This window comes from Rhinolophus hipposideros (genome assembly GCF_964194185.1).
Source record: "Rhinolophus hipposideros genome assembly, chromosome: X".
Taxonomy (NCBI): domain Eukaryota; kingdom Metazoa; phylum Chordata; class Mammalia; order Chiroptera; family Rhinolophidae; genus Rhinolophus; species Rhinolophus hipposideros.
This window is the reverse complement of record NC_138046.1, coordinates 85,424,808-85,445,885: the sequence shown is the minus strand read 5'-3', so window position 1 is coordinate 85,445,885 and position 21,078 is coordinate 85,424,808. Positions and strand designations below refer to the sequence as shown.

The following is a 21,078-nucleotide window of genomic DNA, read 5'->3' as shown; positions in this document are numbered from 1 at the left end:
TCCGCGCCAGCATTTGTTGTTTGTTGATTTATTGATAATAGCCATTTTGACTGGAGTGAGGTGGTATCTCATTGTGGTTTTTATTTGCATTTCTCTGATGGTTAGTGAGGTTGAGCATTTCTTCATATGTCTTCTTGAAGAGGCTTTCTTTTCTGCATGGTATGTTTTTGGCTCATTTGTCAAAAATTGTCTGCCCATGTTTATGTGGGTTTATTTTTGACTTTCCAATTCTCTGCCATTGGTCTGTGTGTCTTTTTTTTGCCAATACCATGCTGTTTTGATCATTGTCGCTTTGTAGTACACGCTGAAGTCAGGGAGACTGATACCTCCAGGCTTGTTCATTTTTTGGGGGATTGCTATGGCTGTTCGTGGTCTTTTTGATTCCATACAAATCTGATGATTCGTTTCTTTTTTCAATTTATTGGGGTGACAATTGTTAGTAAAATTACATAGATTTCAGGTGTACAATTCTGTATTACATCATCTATAAATCCCATTGTGTGTTCACCACCCAGAGTCAGTTCTCCTTCCATCACCATATATTTGTTCCCACTTATCCTCGTCTCCCATCCCCCACCCCCTTACCCTCTGGTAACCACTAAATTATTGTCTGTGTCTATGAGTTCATGTTTCTCATTTGTTTCTCTTGTTCTTTTGTTGTTTTGGTTTATATATCACATATCAGTGAAATCATAGGGTTCTCTGCTTTTTCTGTCTGACTTATTTTGCTTAGCATCATACTCTCAAGATCCATCCATGTTCCTATATCATCTTTTCTTACCGACGTATACTATTCCAGTGTGTATATATACCACAACTTCTTTATCCATTCATCTATCGAAGGACATTTTGGTTGTTTCCGTGTCTTGGCCACCGTAAACAAAGCTGCAATGAACAGTGGAGCACACGTGTCTTTATGCATAAATGTTTTCAGATTTTTGGTGTAGATACCCGGGAGAAGGATTGATGGGTCGTATGGTAATTCTATTCATAATTTTTGGAGGAACCACCACACTGCCTTCCATAACGACTGCACCAGTCTGCATTCCCACCAACAGTGTATGAGGGTTCCTTTTTCTCCACAGCCTCTGCAACGCTTATTACTATTTGTCTTGTTGATGATAGCCATTCTGATTCGGGTGACCTGATATCTCACTGTGGTTTTTATTTGCATTTCTCTGATGATTAGTGATGTTGAGCATTGTTTCATATGTCTATTTGCCACTTGTATGTCTTCTTTGGAGAAATGTCTCTTCAGGTCGTCTGCCCATTTTTCAATTGGGTTGTTTGCTTTTTTGTTGTTTAATTTCATGAGTTCTTTGTATATTTTGGATATTAGCCCCTTATCAGAGGTACTGTTTGCAAATACCTTCTCCCATTCAGTTGGTTGTCTCTATTTTGTCATGTGTTTCTTCTTTTATTACAGTGTATATTGCAGTTCAGGATTTTTTTTGAGTAGTTACCCTTAAGTTTAAAGAAAAGAAAATTTGATATTTAGAGTATTCCATTTTCTGCAGCACGCTTACTTTCTCCATTCCCATATTCCAGGTAAGGCCTTTACTCTCCCCTTTTTTATGTTTTTGTTGCCACAAATTGTCCCTGTTGATGGTGGTCGAATAGCCTCCTTTATTATTTCTTGTAGTGCAGGTCGTGTATTCTAAAATTCCCTCATGTTCTGTATGTCTGGAAAGGTCTTTATTCCTCCTTCATATCTAAAGGATATCTTTGCTGGATATATTATTCTTGGCTCATAACTTCTCTCCTTCAATACTTTGAATATTTGATTCCACTCCCTCGTGGCTTGTAGAGTTTCTGCTGAAAAATCTGATGATAAAATAATGGACTTTCCTTTGTAAGTTACCGTCTTCTTTTCCCTGGCTGCCTTTAGGATTCTTTCTTTGTTGTTGATTTTAGTTAGCTTCAATACAATGGGCCTTGGAGAAGGTCTGTTGGGATTGAGGTAATTGGATCTTTTATTTGCTTCTTGGATTCAAGGATCCAGTTTTGTCCACAAGTTTGGGAAGTTCTCATCGACAGTTTTTTTGAATATATTCTCTGGTCCCTTCTCTCTTTCTTCTCCTTCTGGTATGCCCATTATTCTTATATTGCTCTGTCTGATGGAGTCAGAATGTTCTTGTAGAGTTTTTTCATTTCTTTTAAGTCTCAAGTCTTTTTCTTCTTCCATCTGTGTAATTTCCAGGTTTCTATCTTCGATGTCACTGATTCTTTCCTCCATCTGGTCAACTCTACTACCTAAGCTGGTTATTTCATTCTTAATTTCTTCTATTGAGTTCTTAATCTCCAGAAATTCCATTTGGTTCTTTTTTAAAACATCAAGCTCTTTCGTAAAGTGATCAGGTTGTTTTTTGATTGTGTTTCAGAGTTCATTAAACTGCCTTTCTGTGTTTTCTTTCATCTCGTTGAGTTTTTTCAGAACTGCAATCTTGAATTCTCTGTCATTTAAGTCACATATTTCCATATCTTTAAGTTCCTTTTCTGGAGACTTTTCACTTTCTTTGTGAGCTGTCTTGTTGCCTTGGTTATTCATGGCAATTACTGGTGTATTATTTCTCTTCCTAGACATCTACAAGAGTGGTTTCTAAAACAGGTTGATAGGAAGAGGTCTTTCTTTGGTTTTCCAGTACTTGTTGGTAGAATGTTTCCTCTCGAACTGCAGCCTTTTTTTTCTCTCTCACACTGCAGTGCTATGTTTTCTCTGCACTGTTCCAGCTTCTCACACAATGGGGGGATTCCCTGGGAGACGGGCTTCTCCTCTGTTAATAGTTCGCCTGGGTCACAGGGCATAGTGTCCCTGTGGGTATGCGGAGAGCTTTTGAAGTTACGAAGCTCTTTCTGCACCAGATTCAGAGCTCGTATGTTTTCGCAGTTCTGTTTGCTCCTGCAGGGATTTGCCCTGATAGGTTGGGCCAGGGGTGGGGTGAGTTGTGAGAAGTGGCCCAGAGCAATGGCAGCAACCACCACCACAGCCGGTCCTGCTTCCACAGCTCCCACCCTTTGCTGGAACTATTTGTGCTGCGAATCTATGTCTGGGGTTCACAGTTCTTAGAACAGCAAATATTCTATTTTTTTGATATGACCCTGCTGCTGTTCCTCTTCTAGCACCTGGCAGGTGGGGGCAGGGAGAGCTCTGGGAGGGTAGGGAGGAGGCAGCTAGTTTCAGTGCCTAAGGCTTCCATTCTCTGCTCCGCAGTGAGGGCTTAAACCTCCGTTTTCAGCCTTCTTCCTTCAGTCATTTCTCCGAGGTCTGTGCCGTGAGCATTGCGTTCAGCCGTGTTATATGCTGACCCTCAGCCCTCTGGGCCATAAGCGGAGCCCTAGCAGTCCAAGTTCTTCCCTCTCCCGCAGCTGCGGTAGCTGTGGGATGCAGCGAGCTCGGAGCACTGAGCTAGGTCTGCGTCCTGCGCCCGCGCGGCTGTGTCCCGGCACTTCTCCCTTCCCTCCTCCCTCGCTCGCGCGATTCTCCCACCTTTAGGTAAATTCAGTAGTGGGCCACTTCATCGTGCCTGTCTCCTGTGCAGGGAGTCCTTTGTGGAGTTATTGTTTTCCGATTAGTGGTAAATTCCAGGGGAGCTTTAGGGAGGCTCACCTCACACCTCCCTTTTGATGACGTCGTTTAGATTTCTTCATTTATTTGTTTAAAAAAATGCCCCTGGAACTGGAGGGGGATTGCATTAAGTCTGTACATTGCTTTGGGTAACATGGCCATTTTAACTAGGTTGATTCTTTGAATCCATGAACACAGAATGTCTTTCCCTTTCTTTGTGTCTCCTTCACTTTTTTTTGAAATGTCTTATACTTTCCAGTGTATAGGTCCTTCACATCATGTGTTAAGTTTGTTCCTAGGTAGTTTATTCTTTTTGTTGCAATTGCAGACTGATTTGTTTTTCATTTATTTTTCTGAAATTTAGTTCTTAGTATGTAGGAAAGCTATGGGTTTTTGTACATTAACATTGTAGCCAGGAACTTTATTGTATTCATTTACTGTTTGTAATAGCTGTTTGGTGCAATCTTTAGGGTTTTCTACATAAAGAAGCCTGTCATCTGCAAAAAGTGACAACTTAACTTCTTCATTCCCAATGTACATGCCTTTTATTTGTTTCCCTTGCCTGATTGCTCTGGCGAGGACTTCAGCCGTGTCTTGTTCCTGAACGTAGAAATAAAGGCTTCATCTTTTCACTTTTAATTATGAAATTCGCTAAGGGTTTGTCACAAACGGCCTTTATTATGTTAAGGTATTTTCCTTCTATAGCCATTTTCTTAAGTATTTTAATGTATAATGGATGTTGTACCCTGTTTCCCCGAAACAAGAGCTAGCAGGACAATCAGCGCTAACGCGTCTTTTGGACCAAAAAGTAATATAAGATCCGGTCTTATATCTTATTATATTATATAAGACCGGGTCTTATGTTATAGTAAAATAAGACCCGGTCTTATATTATAGTAAAATAAGACTGGCTCTTACATTAATTTGGGCTCGAAAAGACGCTTTAGAGCTGATTGTCCGGCTAGGTCTTATTTTTGGGGAATCACAATATCTTGTGAAATCCTTTTTCTGCATCTATTGATATAGGTGTATATGTTTCATCCTGTATTTTGTTTATGTAGTACATCACATGGATCGAATTGGGTATGCTGAACCATCTTTGTGCCCCGGGAATGAACTCCACTTCATCGTGATGGATTACCTTTTTAATGTGTTGTTGTATTCGATTTGCTAGTATTTTATGATGCTTTTTTCATCAGTATTCATCCGACATATTGTTTCATAGTTTTCATTTTTTCTGTTATGCTCACCAGATTTTGGTATCAGAGCAATGTTGGCCTCATAAGATGAGTTAGGAAGTATTGCCTGTTCTTCCCAAATTTTTGGAAGTGTCTGAGGAGGACAGATGTTAGATCCTCTTTGAATGTTTGGTAGAATTCCCTTGTAAAGCCATCAAGTCCTGGACTTTTGCTTTTGGGAAGGTTTTGGATGAGTGATTCAATTTCCTTACTGTTGATCATTCTATTTAGATTTTCCAGTTCTTCATGATTCAGTCTAGGAAAGCTACATGTTTCTGAGAACTTTCCATTTCTTCTACGTTATTCAATTTGGTAGCATATATTCCTTCATGGTATTCTTGTATGATTCTTTGTATTTCCGTGGTACCTGTGCTAACCTCTCCTCTTTCATTTCTGATTTTGTTTATTTGTGTCTTTTCTCTTCTTAGCGTAACTATATCTAACCAAGGGTTTTCCAAAGTTGTTGAGGTTTTCAACGGACTAGCTTTTTCTTGCATTTATTCTTTCCCTTGTCTTTTTTCTCTATTTAGCTTAGTTCTGCTCTAACTTTTATTATTCCATGTCTTCCGCTGACTTTGCGTTTCGTTTGTTCTACTTTTTGCAGTTTCTTAAGGTGCAATGTTAGGTTGCGTATTGGGATGTTTCTTGTTTCTTGAGATATGCCTGTAGTGATATACATTTCCCTCTTTTTACTGCTTTCGCGGCATCCCAGTAATTTTGATAGGACGTATTTTCATTCTCATTTGTTTGTATGTATCTTTTGATCTCTCATTGTATTTCTTCCTTGACCCCGTCATTCTTCAATAGCATGTTACTTATCTGCACATATTTGTGGTTGTTCCTGCTTTTTTTTCACGGTTGATATGCAATTTCAAAGCCTTGTGATCAGAGCATCAGCTTGTTATGATTTCAAACTTCGTAAATTTGGTGAAGCTAGTTTTATGTCCCAGCATACGGTCCACGGTTGAAAATGTTCCATACACACTAGAAAAGAATGTGTTGCCTGGTGTTTTAGGATGAAGTGCTCTGTAAATGTCCGTTATTTTGATTTGGTCTAATGTGTCATTAAGGCTGAAATTTCCTCACCGATTTTCTCTTTGGATAATCTTTTTAAGCCTGTCAATGCTGTTCTTGGGTCCCCTACTATAGTTGTGCTTTTGTGATTTCTCCCTTTCATTCTGCTAGGAGTTGCGTTGTATATTTTCTTCTTCGCCAATTGAGGGTATACATATTGACAAGTATGTCTTCTTGTATTGTCCCGTTTCTCATTATGAAATGTCCATCTTTGTTCTTGTTACTTTTTTATCCTGAAGCCTGTTTTGTCTCATATAAGTATGACAACTCCTGATTTTCTCTGGCGACCATTTGCTTCGAGTATCATTTTCCACACTGTCACTTTAAGTCTGTATCTGTCTATGTAGCTGAGATGTGTCTCTTGGAGGCAGCATAAGGTTGGGGATCATTTTCTGATCAGTCCGCTACTCTGTCCCTTTGTATGGGTGAGTTCATTCCATTGACATTTAGGGTGACTATATTGATATATGAGGATTTCCTATTTCCATTTTAACTTTTATTTTGTGTTTACACAAAATAATGTCTACATTATTTTATAGTCTACATTGTTTCATTGCCTTTTGTTCCTGTCTGTTATTTTAGTGTGGTGGTATTCTATGATTTTTCCCGGTGCTTCCTCTTTTTTCATGTTACATGTCTGAGTTCTGGATTTGTTTGAGTGTTATCATTAAGTTTACGTAAAAGAAAGTTTTATATATATAGTATAAAAAGTACTCTCTTATTTCTGTCCCTTCCTGACTTTCCCTTACGTGTGCTACTTCCCAGACAAAACTGATCAGCAATGTAAAACAGTGGAAAACAAACATGCACAGAGATTCTGTGTAAATTGACAAGAGTTTTTATTCCCACTAGCTTCATCAACATAAGTTTTCAAATCGAGTAATATCTCGCCTAAAGAGATAAAAGTTGAAAACAACTTTATTCTTCATTAGACCAACTCCCTAAAAGACACATTAACTCTTCATCAAAAAGTACCAAATGACGTTTATCAACCCCTATATCTTTTGAACAATTTGTCTTGGAACCTGTGCCTTGCAGTGTCTGGAAACCATTAGATCACCGCTCTTACCCAAACCTAATCACACTCTTCCCCCACAATATGTCTTTTGCATAGATACGCAGGAGAGGGATTGCTGGGTCATATGGTAATTCTATTCGTAATTTTTTGAGGAACCTCCACACTGCCTTCCATAGTGGCTCTACCAGTCTGCATTCCCACCAACAGTGTATGAGGGTTCGTTTTCTCCACAGCCTCTCCAACACTTGTTACTATTTGTCTCATTGATGATAACCAGTCTAACTGGGGTGAGGTGATATGTCATCGTACTTTTTATTTGCATTACTGATGATTAGTGATGTTGAGCATATTTTCATATGTCTATTGACCATTTTGCACGTGTTTTTTGGAAACATGTCTTCAGGGCCTCTAACCATTTTCTAACTGCATTTTGTGTTTTTCTGTTGTTGTATAAATTCTTTATACATTTTGGATATTATCCCCTTATGGAGACCTTGGATTGTTTCTTTTTTGGTTGTTGTTAAGTTGTACGAGTTCCCTCATTGGTGGCGTTGTTTACAAAATATCTTCTCCCATTCGATCGGTTGCCTCTTTCTATTGTCGATGGTTTGTTTTGCTATACAGATGCTTTTTAGTTTGATATAGTCCCATTTTTATTTTCTCTTACTTCCCTTCCCTTTGGAGTCAAATTCATAAAATGTTCTTTGAACTGAAGGTCTATATGTTCAATACCTATGTTTTTTTCTATGCAGTATATTATCTCAGGTCTTCTGTTTAAGTATTTGATCAATTCTGACTTAAGTTTGGTACATGGTAACAGACAGTGCAGTTTCATTCTTTTACAGGTTGCTTTCCAATTCTCCCAGCACCATTACATTTATCCATAAACACATAGGTGCTCCACTGTTCATAGCAGCTTTATTTATGGTGGCCAAGACATGGAAACAACCAAATGTTCTTCAATAGATGAATGGGTGATGAAGTTGTGGTAGGTATGCACAATGGAATACTATTCTGCCATAAGAAAAGTTGAAATAGGACCATTTGTGACAACATGGATGGATGTTGAGATTATAATGCTAAACGAAATAAGTCAGACATAAAAAGTAGAGAACTATATGATTTCACTGATATGTGGTATATAAAACTGAAAAGAACAAAAGAACAAGACTAACAAAGAAGCATAAACTCATAGTCACAGATGATAGTTTAGTGGTCAGCAGAGGTAAGAGAACAGGTGTCTGGTAGATGAGGGTGAAAGGAATGAAATACATGGTGATGGAAAGAGAACTGGCTCTGGATGGTGAACACACCATGCGATATATAGAAGATGTATTATAGAATTGTACACCTGAAATGTATGTATCTTTGCTAACAGTTGTCACACTAATAAAATTTAATTTAAAAAAATAATTATATTAACGTATGTGTGTGTGTGTGTGTGTGTGTGTGTGTGTGTGTCTTTTGCTGTGCCACCTCCAGACTGTGTTAAGGTTCTGCCCAGGTATTGCTCTACCTGACTGTTAGGTAATAACATCATCTCGCTCATCAAGTTGTTTGGCTGGTTTTTAGGAAGTAACGTGAGAAGCAGAATCACCAGTGCTGTACACCATGTGCCAGTGGGCTGAGACTGGATCCTAGGACCATTACCAAAGGGTATTTGTGAACCACACACTGACTGAAGGACCACAGGTATAATCCCAGGAAACCAGTTACCAGTCCAGGGATTTAAATGTGCAATAAGGTGAGCAGAAAAGTAAACACAAGATGGTTAAACCTAAGTAATCTATGGCAGTGTGTAAATTAATTGTTTACCTGACACATAATCCAGATGCACAGGAGGAACAGATGAATCCCCGTATGTGTAGAAAACATATTAAAATCCTTAGTATCCGTTTCTGTCATGGACATATTTTTGACATGCATTGTCCACGAGCGGTAACCCGGGGCAGTGTGTGCACAACGTTTCTGGAAGCATTAGAAAGATAGCACGGGGAAGGAAGAAGACAGATCGGCTCCTGTCTTCGACGACCGTAGGCCCAGGGCTTTGGAGGCTCTGTGGCCCAGGCGGGGAAAACCTCACCCTGCAAAGCAGGACCCCAAGTCAGTGCGCATGCTCGTTGGTGCGCGTGCTCGTTGGTGCGCATGCGCCGTGCAGCAGGTGGCAGTTGCTGCGCAAGCGCACTGCTGTCCGCGTTGTGCGAGCAGAGCTGGGACGGAGGCGGTCGTGTTCCTTCCTTCTAGATTCTCTGTGGCCGCTTGGGACTGAACGGGTAGGTCCCTAGATGAGTGCTCCCAGGTGTGGAAGGACGAGGGAGTGGGGGGACAGCCGCGGGCTTCCGTGGAGACGGGGCTGCTTCCTGTGGCTCCGAGTGGGAAGGTCCTCGAGGTCGTCGTCTCTCCCCTCGCTCGGGTCGTGGCCGCCATGGCCCCTGTGGTCCCGGTGGGAGCGGGCCGAGGGGGTAGTGGCTGGTGGAACGTGGAGGGGAGGGGTGAGATGAGGACGGCAGTGCAGGGCCGTGATTTCAGTGTGGGGGGGGCTGGCGGCCCCTGGAACAGCCCCGGGAGCCCGAATGCGGAGCCCTCCGTGGGGCCCGGGCCGGGGCTGGGCGGGCTGTGAGGCAGGGCCTAGAAATGGGCCCGCGGTAGGACTGCCACTGGGTCCCCGAGACGTGCCGTGTACCAGGCGGGTGCCGCGGGAGAAGCGGGCCTGAGGGGCTGGGTGGCAGCCCGTCGCCTGGGCCTTGTGGTCAGAAAACCGCACAGGCGGCCTGGCCAGACTTGAGCCTTCCTGTGTGTTCCAGGCCAACTTTATTGAAGCGGGAAAATGGGCCTTGTCGGTGGCCGTGGGCCCAAAGCAGCGGTCGCGGGAGGATCAAGGGTCTAGCAGGGTTTTCTTCAAGGTCTTCCCGGTGGGGAATCGGGGTCTGGAACCCAACCTGGTGTGTGGTCACGTGCTTACGGCGATGCTACTGCCAGCTTGTCCATCAAATAGACGGATTTACCAGCCCTTGTGTTTGCTGTGACCGGAAAGCCTGTGCCCTGCACTGACCCTGAGACGTATTTTGAAAGTGTTTCGAACTTTAAAAACGAATTAAATAGAACATAGCCGTGCAAATGGTACCGCTAACCTCCTACGTGAACAATTCAAGTCACCTTATTCTGCTTTCAGTGTGAAGTATGAGTAAGCTTGTGAGATCCAGATCCCTATGGAAAGTCGTACTGCAAGATGAAGAGGCTTCGGAGCCAGTTGGACCTGTGGTTGTGAGTGCTTTAATGTTCCATGTTTTCTCTTACCACACGTGTATGTCCTCAAAGTTCCATTGTGCCCATCCATCCCAGCGGAGAGTGAAATCGCTTCTCAGAGTGAAATCGCTTCTCACGTCCTTGTGAGCAGCTGCTCTGGCAGTGGCCACAGTTTGGAAAGAGTCAGTTCATCAAGAATGAGACTATAGAATCGTGCTTTTAAATGTATTTATGGTTATTTACGATTATTCTCTGTGTTTGTATCCTTGGCATGTATTAACATAAATCCTTTTCTTTGCCCACATGCACACACCCCTGGGTAGGGCCAGCTACCCAGTGATGAACAACCTCCACAAGTGGAGCCACCAACTGAGAGTCAGGAGATTACACCTGGGCAAGACAATGAAGATGAAAGAGCACCTGAGGTTCAAGGTGAAGGGAAAGGGAGGAAGAATGCCCGTGGGGGAAAGGGGTCGGTGTGTCTGGTGTATTGTGACATAGCGGAACTGTGGATGGAAACCAATGAAAGGCATTCAAACATTCCGCGCAAATGGGCTGAAAATGTGAACAGAGTATATTTTCCAGCTTCTTGCACTCTTTCACTATAATGACTTTTGTCGTTTTCTGCAAGATTTCTTTTGTGTGTGCTTGAAAAGACAGCCAGTCTAAATCAGAGGAAACTGTGTAATTTTCACTACAAAAGTGTACATTCGTCCACTCGTTTAATTTGTTCTTCTTAGAACTTGGTTGAATGGCTTCTCAGTCATTGCATCAAAAGTGTAAGCAACTTTTATGAGCCTGGGCAGAGTGCCAAGACAGCATATCCTATAACACATGAAGTAAAACCGACTTGCATCAGGAAGGTAGCTTCCTTTTAAGATGAGAAAACTGAGGCTACGTCAGCACTTGACTCACTGACACAGAAGTCATACTTCATTCCAAGCTCTGTGGGCTCCTGTCATCTGTGTTAGTGTGTGAAGGAGTGAATGATTTTGTATCAAATGCTACATTGTCAGATGTGTCTGTATGGTCACGTAGCTCATTGCTGCCATGAAAATAGATGCAGTTCAATGGAGCAGCATAGAGACTCCTGAAATGAGTTCAGAGAATGAAGGCCGCTGTATGCCCTGATTCCATGTTTTTGTTATGGTAAGTTTGGTAAAAGCTGGACAATTCCGAATTCTGGCACATAGGTAACGATAGGAGTGTGACTTTTAAAAGTGATGTAAAAGGGGTTTAAATAGTTTTAACATTAGGAAATGCAAAAAATACCTTAAAATTATTATGAAACAGAAATTATTTCTTCTAACTCTATAGTATTTTCACCAAACATTTGTAGTAAGTTATTTACATGAATCAGGTCACGGATCCTTGTCCCAATTCTCTGTTGAGAGGTTTCCGCAGTATGACTGACACTACAGTCCATTCATTTCTTTCCACTCTACTTTCCTTCATCTCACTGTGAGGCAGATGTTTTGATGTTTATCACTAATACTTTGTTTTTATTTTTCCTCCTTTTCTGAATGGGACTCATTTATCGAAATGAGGGCCCTGCACGTAAATATAACTAGTTATTTTAAGATAGTAAGTTTTGGATTATTGTAGTAAGCGGATGAGGTCACTACCATAAGGGTTGTTATAGGCCCCCAAATGCACTCAGTTACACCTGCGGTAAATCACGTTTCATTGTAATCACAACACCATGGATGGCGTAGCCCTCAGACTTCCTGGACAGAGCTGAGGCTCTCTATTCTTAGTACTAGATTGCAACATACGGGAAATACAGATGTCTGTGCTTTATCTTCAGACTGTCATTTAAAATAAGGTTTCATATTACAGGAAAACAAAGATACGCAGTACATCTTGACGTCACACTTCTTCTCCCAAAAAATACAGGCTTTTATTGCTATCAGCTGGAGGAATGATGATTTTAATTGACTTATTTATATGCCATGGACATTGGTCAAAAGGAGAACTTTTTTTTCTTCTTAAGATTCTGACCCAGAAGCTGATCTCCAGGACCTGGCTCTCGCTAAGACAGGTCGTGAGGGCAAAGTCCAAGGGGAGAGTGTACCAAATTTACAGCCCTTTCAAATGCCAGCAGCAGGTATGTTATCCATTACAAATGCAACTTGTGTCTTTTCTTCGCAATCCCATCTCCGATACTATAGAGGTACCATGCTGTAACGTTAATAGAGTCATATATAAAGATCACTTGTAATAGAATTCTGCCGCAGGGACCTGACTGCCTGACTTACAGACTGTCAGAGATAGAAACAAATGATGTCAAAGCTATATTAAATTATAAAATACAATAACACATTGTTACCTTTGAGTACATGTCCTATCACTAACAGCAGATAATTTTCAGATTCTTTTATAATTCCTGCATTTAAGAAACACGTGAATGCATTTGTCATCAATATCAGGTTGTCTGAAATATGCTGAGGCACTGAAGTAGGTTCTAGTACCAGTTCTAAAATCATGTGTGTTTCTCTGGGACAATCTCATAACTTCAAAAACACCTTTACTCTTTTATAAATAGTGAAATCAAGTCAGATACATTAAAATCATTAGGAAAGGTGATGTTTGCCTTCTCTGGTACTCTTGAATAGAATACAGAGAATACAAAGTTGCTCTTTTTCATGACTTATACAGTGTCACCCTGAAAATAACCCCCAGCCGAACAATCAGCGCTAATGTGTCTTTTGGATCAGAAATTAATAGGAGACCCGGTGTTACATTGTATCATATTATGTTCTGTTATGTTGTATTCTATTCTATTTTATTATATTACATCACATTATATGATGCAAGACCAGGTCTTATAGAAAAATGAGACCAGGTCTTATATTAACATTTGGTCCAAAAGACACCTTAGAGCTGATTCTGCGGCAAGGTCTCATTTTCAGGGAAACACGGTACTAGAAACTATCATCTTGAGTCACATATTCAGATCTGAGTTGAGACTTCATAGTTAATAAGATAATCAGTAAACACTTCCCTTGAAGTTCCGTTTTCTTTATGGAGACCCGCAAAGATTCTGTGCAAGTGTGGCCTCTGGGCTAGTAATAACAATCGCATAATAAATCTTTTGCCCAATGAAGCCTCACATGACAGTGTCATGAACTGGCAAGAGGAAGTCTCTTTGCTAGTTTCTGTGTCCGGTCCAGTAGAGAGAATGCAGACAAGCACTGATGCACCAGGCTGGAGTGAGTGAGATACCTGTGCTGAGCGTGCTCAGTCACCACTGTCAGTTATTGACTGACTTTCCATTACACATGTATGGACCACGTGGTATGGTCACCTGTAACTATGCCACATGTGACATGTTGGTACACTCTCTCTCGCAAAAACGAATTATTATGATTTGAAGTTCAAGGACTATAAGCTTCATAAATTCAGAGTAGTCAACTTAAGGCTGTTTACTGGTCAAATGGAAGCTGTTCTCCAGAAAAAGGTCAGGCAAAGAGTGAGGGTGAGGACTCGGAGGGTGCTGATCGTCAAAGGCAAGATTTTCCCAATCTCCAGCGGATTGATGTGCTGGAAGCAGTTATGAGACCCAATTAGAATGCAAGTTGTTTGGTTTCCGACTTTCACAATACAGAGATGACATTTCTGTAGAGCTCGCATGAAAAGATTTTTGAATGGTAGTTCAGACCCCAAATGCCTGACTGCCTGACTCCCACTCTGTCACTTACAGAAACGGGTTGGGGCAAAGATATCTTGAACTATAAAATTTGAAAAACTGTTCTTAGTTTTTGGTCCATTTATATGCCATGTTGGTAGTTTAACCAATAGCAAATAATTTTCTATTTCTTGTATACTACCTTCTTTTAACAGATACATAAGCATTTGAAATACTTTTCAGTTTGTGTAACATATGCTGAGATAAAGAACTAGTCTCTAGTATCAGCTTGAATATAACGTGTGGGATTCTGGGAGAACCCCTTAACTTCTAAACCGATAGCTCCTCTTACATACATAGTAAATTCAAATCCAGATGTACAAAAGTCCTTCTCAATGTTGGTGTTTGTGTTCTCTAGTTCTCTTGTATGTAACACATGGAATACAGAGACATTCTGTTTTTCCATGACTTATTTATAATAGTGTAACATCTTGAGAGACATTTCAGGATTTCATTGCAACTAAGATGATGAGTAAACAGTATTACCTGACCTTTAACTTTTTTTCTTTTTTTTTTTCGGTATTCAGACCTGTATACTTGCTCTTCGATTCTGACAAACTTTGAATTCTTCTGGCTCTTAGAACATAATTGCACTTTAAATCCTTTTCCCCAAAGGGCCCCAAATGCCTAAATTGAAAAATGGCACGAATTTTCTAGTTGCTAGGTTCTGTGTCTGATCAGGAAGAGAGAATGCAAGCAGTCACGGGTGTCCAGGCCATTGGGAGTGAGAGCCCTGTGCTAAGCACCCTCCCTGTCCCCGCTGTCAGTCTAAGTGAGTTACTGTCGGGAATGAAAATGTGCGAACTGTGACATTATCACCTGTAAGCATATCAAACGTGTCATAGTGTAAGTCCGTGCACCCAGCAATCAATTGATAACATTTCAGGCTCAAAGACTACAGCCTTAATAATTTCTGAGTAACCAATTAAGTATGCTTAGTCTTTAAACATGCAGCGTTTTTTTTTAAATATCACGATTATGTATTTGTGGTGTGGCGGTTTCTACAATCTGCAGATTTAACAATGATTGCTAGAAGGAATCAATAGATTCCTAAAAGAAAGAAACGCACAGAGATAGTATTAGCCAAAAGGACTTTGGAAAAAATCTGAATCATGTTTATTATCATAGAGAATGCTGTACAGAGTGTCCTAAATTCCCTTACATCTTTGTCCCATAGTATGAATTGCAAAGAGAAAGAGCAAGGGAATGGTATGACTTGCCTCTAACAGGGTCTGATATGTGCATTCTTTGTCCCTTTGTCACTTCTTACATATGTGTTGCATTACTCAGTTCTCATATTCCATTAAATAATAAAAATATTCATAATTAACGAAAGACAATGCAACTGCCATTTTCACAGTCACATTATGATATTTTTAGTGTGGAACATAGAGTAATTACTAACTATAGGTTACATGAAAATATCAGTGAAATATCTTTATGTAAAAAATGGCACATCACGATTTCTACCTGTTGTTTATAATACACTTTCAAATTTTCCCTACATTAGGGTAGTGGAAAACAATAAATACAAACGTTACGTAATATATGAATACCTGGGAAGTAGGAACGTCCCTATGAGTAAAAACTGTCAACTCGGGAATCTTTAAATTCCAGGGAATGTCATGTCATCAGTAAAGCCACGAGCCTGGGCTGTCGGGTTCACTGCTCACAAATGCCCTTCCTAAAATTTCATCTGCTGAGGATGTTCCTATAAAATGTTAGAATATGCGTTTTCATGTCTTAAAGGACAGTGAAGGCCCCAAGACTGTTTTTGACTCTATGAGATTATTGCATGTCACGTGGGCATCACTTGATTGGGACTGGTGACCGATACAGACTGGAGCGCCGCATTGGAGCTCCGGATTAATTCCACAGGGCATTCCCTGGTCCTAACACTGGAGGATAGAACTGAAGACGAAGCCAGTCTCGAGGTGGCTTCTTCTCTATGTCCTTAGTTGTTGGACTTTGGTTTATCTAGATTTCAGGAGATTCTCAATGATGGTTGTTCTATAGCTCAGTTGTTATTTTGATGTGGTCATGAGAGGACGCAAGCACAGTATTTACCTACAAGATCATCTCTACTGGAAATCCATGAAAACGTTTTCTTATAAGGGCCTGACCTGGAGATTGATCCCCAGGACCTGGCTCAGCCGAACACTGCGGATGAGGGCAGTGATGGTCCTGACGCCATGGAGGACATTTTACCAAAACTAGAGTCCATTTATATGCCAGAAGCAGGTACGTTACTCATAGGAATACAATGTTGGGGGTTTCTGTTTTTCACAAGCACACTGGTACGAATATAGAGATAACGTAGTCTAGCATTAGTAGAGCTCACCTACAAGGATGTTTGAAGGGTGTTTCAGGCCCCAAAGGCCACACTGCCAGACTTATAGTCTATCAGCTACAGAAACGGTTTGAAGCAAAGCTGTATCGAATTTTAAAATATGAAAACCTTTTCTTATTTTGTGCATTTGTACTTTGACCAACGGCTAATATTTTTTTAACAAGCCTGTATAAATCAGTGTGTATGAAATATGCTGAAGGAGTGAATTAGGTTTTTGTAGCAGCTTTAATGTAATTGTGTGACTCTGGGGTAGCCCCTGAACTACTGAACGGTTCTTTACTCTTACATCAATCATCAATTCCAATCAGACATACAAGCAATCATTTTCGGTGCTGGCTTTTGTGTTCTCTAGTTCACTTGTATTCACTACAAAAATAGAAAGATACTCTGTTTTTCATTACTGATTCCTAACAGTGTATCATCTTGAGTCAAATTTCAAGATTTCATTGCAACTAAGATGATGACTAAATAAGTTGATGAATAAATACTCGACTTGAATTTTTGTTCTTGTTGTCCCTTTCGGGAGAACTGAATACTTGTTTTTGGATTCTCTCAAATTGTGAATTCTTCTGCATTTAAATTTTTTTCTGCAATAGAGCCTCAGATGGCTGAATAATGAAATGGCAAGAATTTTCTAGTTCCTAGTTTATCTGTCTGTTGATGTAGAGAGAATGCGGGCACTGAGGGATGTCCCGTTGGATGTCAGTAAGATAGCTCCGCTAAGGAAGCTCACTGTCACCGTTGTTAGGCTATGATAGTTATTGTCGGTAATAAAAGTATGCAAACTATGATATGATCACCTCCAACCATATCAAATGTGTCGTACATGTGTTTCTGCCTTCGCAAAGCGATTGTTTGCATTTCAAGTTCAAAGACTATCACCTTAATAATTTCTGAGTAATCAACTTAGTATGCACACGTTTGCAATTGATAACCTTTTCTATTAGGGCCTGATGTGGAAAGTGATGTCCCGGACCTGGCTCAGCCGAACACTGGGGATGAAGGCAGCGAAGGTCCTGATGTCATGGAGGACATTTTACCAAAACTAGAGTCCATTTCTATGCCAGAAGAAGGTTTGTTCCTATGAGAATACACTTTACAGGGTATCTGTTTTCCACAAGCACAACTTTAACGATGTTGAGGTAACATACTGTAACTTTAATAAAGCTCAGACCTAAATATTTTTGCCGAGTAATTGATAGGCCAGCTGGCTGTCTGCCTGACTTACGTTCTACCATATACAGAAACGGTGTGTGTCAAAGCTAATTGAATTATAAAATGTGAAAGCCTTTTGTTACTTTTCATCATTTGTGCTTTGACCCACCGCTAAAAATTTTCAGAAGCTTCTATAATTTTAGCCTTTATCAAATACATCATGCATTTGACATAATTGTCGTTTGGTGTGAAACAAGCTTTGGTTCTGAAGTACCAGCTTTAATGTAATGTGTGAGATTAACCGCTTAACTTCTACACGGTTCCTTACTCTAATATAAATGGTGAATTCAAATCAGATACATATTAATAAAAACCATTTTCTGTGCTGTTTTGTTGTGTTCTCTAGTTCTCGTGTATGTATTACATAGAACACAAAGACATTCTGTTTTTCATGACTTATTTATGATTGATGACGTATCACCTTGTACCAAATTTTAAGATTTCACTACAACTAAGATAATGAAATAAGTCCACTTTATGTGTCTGTTTCTGTACAGGGACCTGTATGCATGTGCTCAGTTTCTGTCAAATTCTGACTTCTTCTGACTCTACAAAAACAAATAAAATTTAAATCTTTTCCCCCAGAAAGCCTCAAATGACTGAGTCATGAAATTGCCAGAAATAGTCTAGTTTCTATTTTCCGTGTCTGATCCAGGACAGAGTGTTCATGCAGTTTCCGATGACCAGGAGGCTATGCGTAAGATACCTCCGCTAAGCGTGGTCTCCTTCATCACCGTCATTCTTGGTGATTCCCTCTAATACGAATGTGGAGACTAGGATATAATCACCTCTAACCGTATCAGCTGGGGCATCGTATACGTTTCTGCGTCGAAATGTCAATTGATAAGATTTGAAGTTCAAAAGCCTATATACTTAATAATTGCTGCGTAATCAACTTAGGTATTACTGGTCGCTTACATTTATAACATCTTTTAAGGGCTTGATCTGGAAGATGATCTCCAGGAACTGGCTCAGCCGAGGATTGACCGAGAAGGCAGAGATGGTCCTGATGTCACGCAGGAGCTTGTATCTGAGCTAGAAACCATTCACATGCCGGAAGCAGGTATGTTGTGTAGTAAGAGTCCTATTTATCCGTTTACCAAATCTCTGACCAAGAATTCGAGAGCTTTTGAATTTCAAGACAGCATTTTATATTTTGGGAAGAACTTGCCTCCCATTAGTCTTCTAAACCTTTATACTGTACATTTACTGAAGCATTTCATTAGAGTATTTACATTAAGAGAGTTTTCAGACTACTTCCAGGAGCCTCTAAGACATAGCGAAAATGTATTCATAGGCATAACATAGCCTAGTAATGTACGTGTTATTACATAGCTACGAAATTGCTTGAGCAACCAATATCAAAGTTCAGGAAAAAAAACCACAGCAGAGTAAACCAAACAGACAGGATGTGAGATACGTAATAAAAGTGTAAATCCTTAGGAAAAGGAAACATAATTTCACTAGTGAATCAAAAAGTTGGTTCTTCTGAATAGTATTTGTGAAGAAATTAAGCATCGAAACTAAGGACACTGAAAAACTTTTGTGAAGACTGTCCATGACTCACATGATCTTGAAGAATGTGGAAGTGATCCAAGTACACAGGTTAGAGAATATGATTGAGACACTAACAGATATTGATTGTTTTATATAATTGAAAGCGAATACATTCTTGACCTCTAAAGTAATATTTTCAAAATATGAATGGAATGGTGGCTATTCTAGGAAAATATATGTTATTTAATATATCGTAGTAATACTCGAATATCTGAACATCACAGATATCATGGGAGTGCTGAGGAAATTCATCAGACTTGTTCCTCAAAAGATCTTACTTTACTTAAGACCATGGGAGCAGATGCTTGAAAATTGATGAGAATAGATGTTGAAGCATTCTCCTCACAAAAGATAAATAACTATGTGAGCTGTTGGATGTGTTAATTAGTTCCGTTTATCTTGGTAATCATTCCACAATGTATAGATACATCAAATCACCATGTTTTCTACTTTAAATACATGCAATCATATTTATTACTTTTTCCTCAATAAAAATTTACGGAGCAATTTTTTTGGAAGAAAATTTACCTCCTAGATAGCTTACTCTTGCTCTCATTCTTTTTCCTTATTGCTCCCTCTCTTCATTCTTTAATTCTTATTATTCTTGCTTTTTTTTTTCTATTCCATACTCCTTCGCATATATGTTCTTCACATTTTGGTGTCAGAAATGATGGTAGTGACTTAAGACTAGTGTGACCGTATAATTTATTATATAAACTGAAACACTTTCAAGTGTGGAAAAGACATTATTTATTGTTACGGTTGGACTACGGGAGAAAATTGGGACACATTAATGCCCCACTTACGCAATCACACAATAGCTAAAATGGCCCAAAGATACGTTTTTCCATTCCTGCAACAGAGAGAAAACACAAATGTAGTACTGGACTTTCAGTTTACTTCACTTAAGCAGTAACCAATGTGACATTACTGTTTTAAGTATGTTATGCTCAGTAAATTATTTCAGTCAAAGCAGTTAATTGATACGTTCTTGTAAATTTCTTTCATCTCTTAGGATTTATGGGGTGTTGCTTGCATTTTTAGTAAAAGGATACGCAATATTTCCTTTCTGTTTAAAACATCCATTTCAAATTTTCATTTTGTGTCATGTTCTGTACAGAAACATTGATTTCATTTCCTTGCACCAATAGAAAGAGTCGTGTGCTAACAACTAGTGGTAAACGATCGGCTTTGAAGTCCTTTTTATGAAACCACAGCTGCAGTGCTCTTTGTACACCTTCAATGTAATCTCAATGACACTCTGCTAAGTTGTGTTCCCACGTGTCATGTTTATCGTGCAGGGGAAGGGCAAGCACAGGATTAAGGAAGATGAGGTGAAAACATGAAAACTACCACGTGGGATATCTGACTGTGAAAATTGCCTCAGTAAAGGTTTTTTGGTTTCCCCGACGAACAATACCAATCTTTTCTTAAGTGCATGTCTAAGTGTTTGATACTATTGAGAATTGTATTGTTTTTTGAAATTTTACATCCTGATTGAAGTTGTATATACAGATATATCTGCGCATTGGTATTTCTCCAGCAACCTTGCAAAATCTGCTTATGAATTCTGAAAGCTTATGTTAGATCCTTTTGGAATTTCACCATGCACAGTCAGATCATTTGGGAGTACGAGCAGAGTTTTGTCATCTTTGAAACATGTTGTCTTTTTTTCCCTTTTCACATTTTACAACCTTGGACAGAGCCAGCCAGTACGGTGTGAATAGAAGCGGTAATAGTGGGCCATGTTTCTCTTGTCTTTGATAGGAAATGCAGAAGTTCCACACTTCGCCAAGTTACTGTGAAGCAGAGGAAGTTCCACTGCAGTCCTGGGTTGCTAACAATATATATCTTTAATAAATGTTGACTTTTCATCAAACACTTGTGCATTTATTGAGATAATTGAAGGATGTGCTCCTGCAACAGTCTGTTAATGTCCTGAATTACACAGGAATGTTCCTGTTTAAACCAAGGTTGCCTTCTTACGGCGGTAAATTGGGCCATGCTATATTATTTTTACCAATAATCTACACATTAGTGTCATGTGTTTAGGATGTTCGTGTATGACCTCCTGAGTGACTAGCGTGTGCTTTTAGGTCATGCACTTTGGAATCACGGTTACGCTAG

At 39.9% G+C, this 21,078-nt stretch overlaps 1 protein-coding gene across 6 annotated transcripts in view; it reads left to right on the top strand.

Moving 5' to 3' along the window:
• Positions 1-20,830, top strand: part of LOC308494339 (uncharacterized protein) — a 42,217-nt gene extending 21,387 nt beyond the window's left edge. The window contains exons 4-11 of one of the 6 annotated variants that reach the window (XM_081042036.1): positions 8,468-8,639; positions 10,068-10,159; positions 10,465-10,573; positions 12,135-12,248; positions 15,945-16,070; positions 17,127-17,252; positions 18,332-18,457; positions 20,719-20,830. In XM_081042036.1, coding sequence (XP_080898162.1) covers positions 10,076-10,159; positions 10,465-10,573; positions 12,135-12,248; positions 15,945-16,070; positions 17,127-17,252; positions 18,332-18,457; positions 20,719-20,756 — 723 coding nt within the window. In that variant the 5' untranslated portion in view covers positions 8,468-8,639; positions 10,068-10,075 and the 3' untranslated portion in view covers positions 20,757-20,830. Of the gene's footprint in view, positions 1-8,467; positions 8,640-10,067; positions 10,160-10,464; positions 10,574-12,134; positions 12,249-15,944; positions 16,071-17,126; positions 17,253-18,331; positions 18,805-20,252 lie in introns of those variants that run through there. The other 5 variants (XM_081042037.1, XM_081042034.1, XM_081042032.1 and 2 more) reach the window with 5 other exon arrangements.
• Positions 20,831-21,078: the final 248 nt, after the last annotated feature.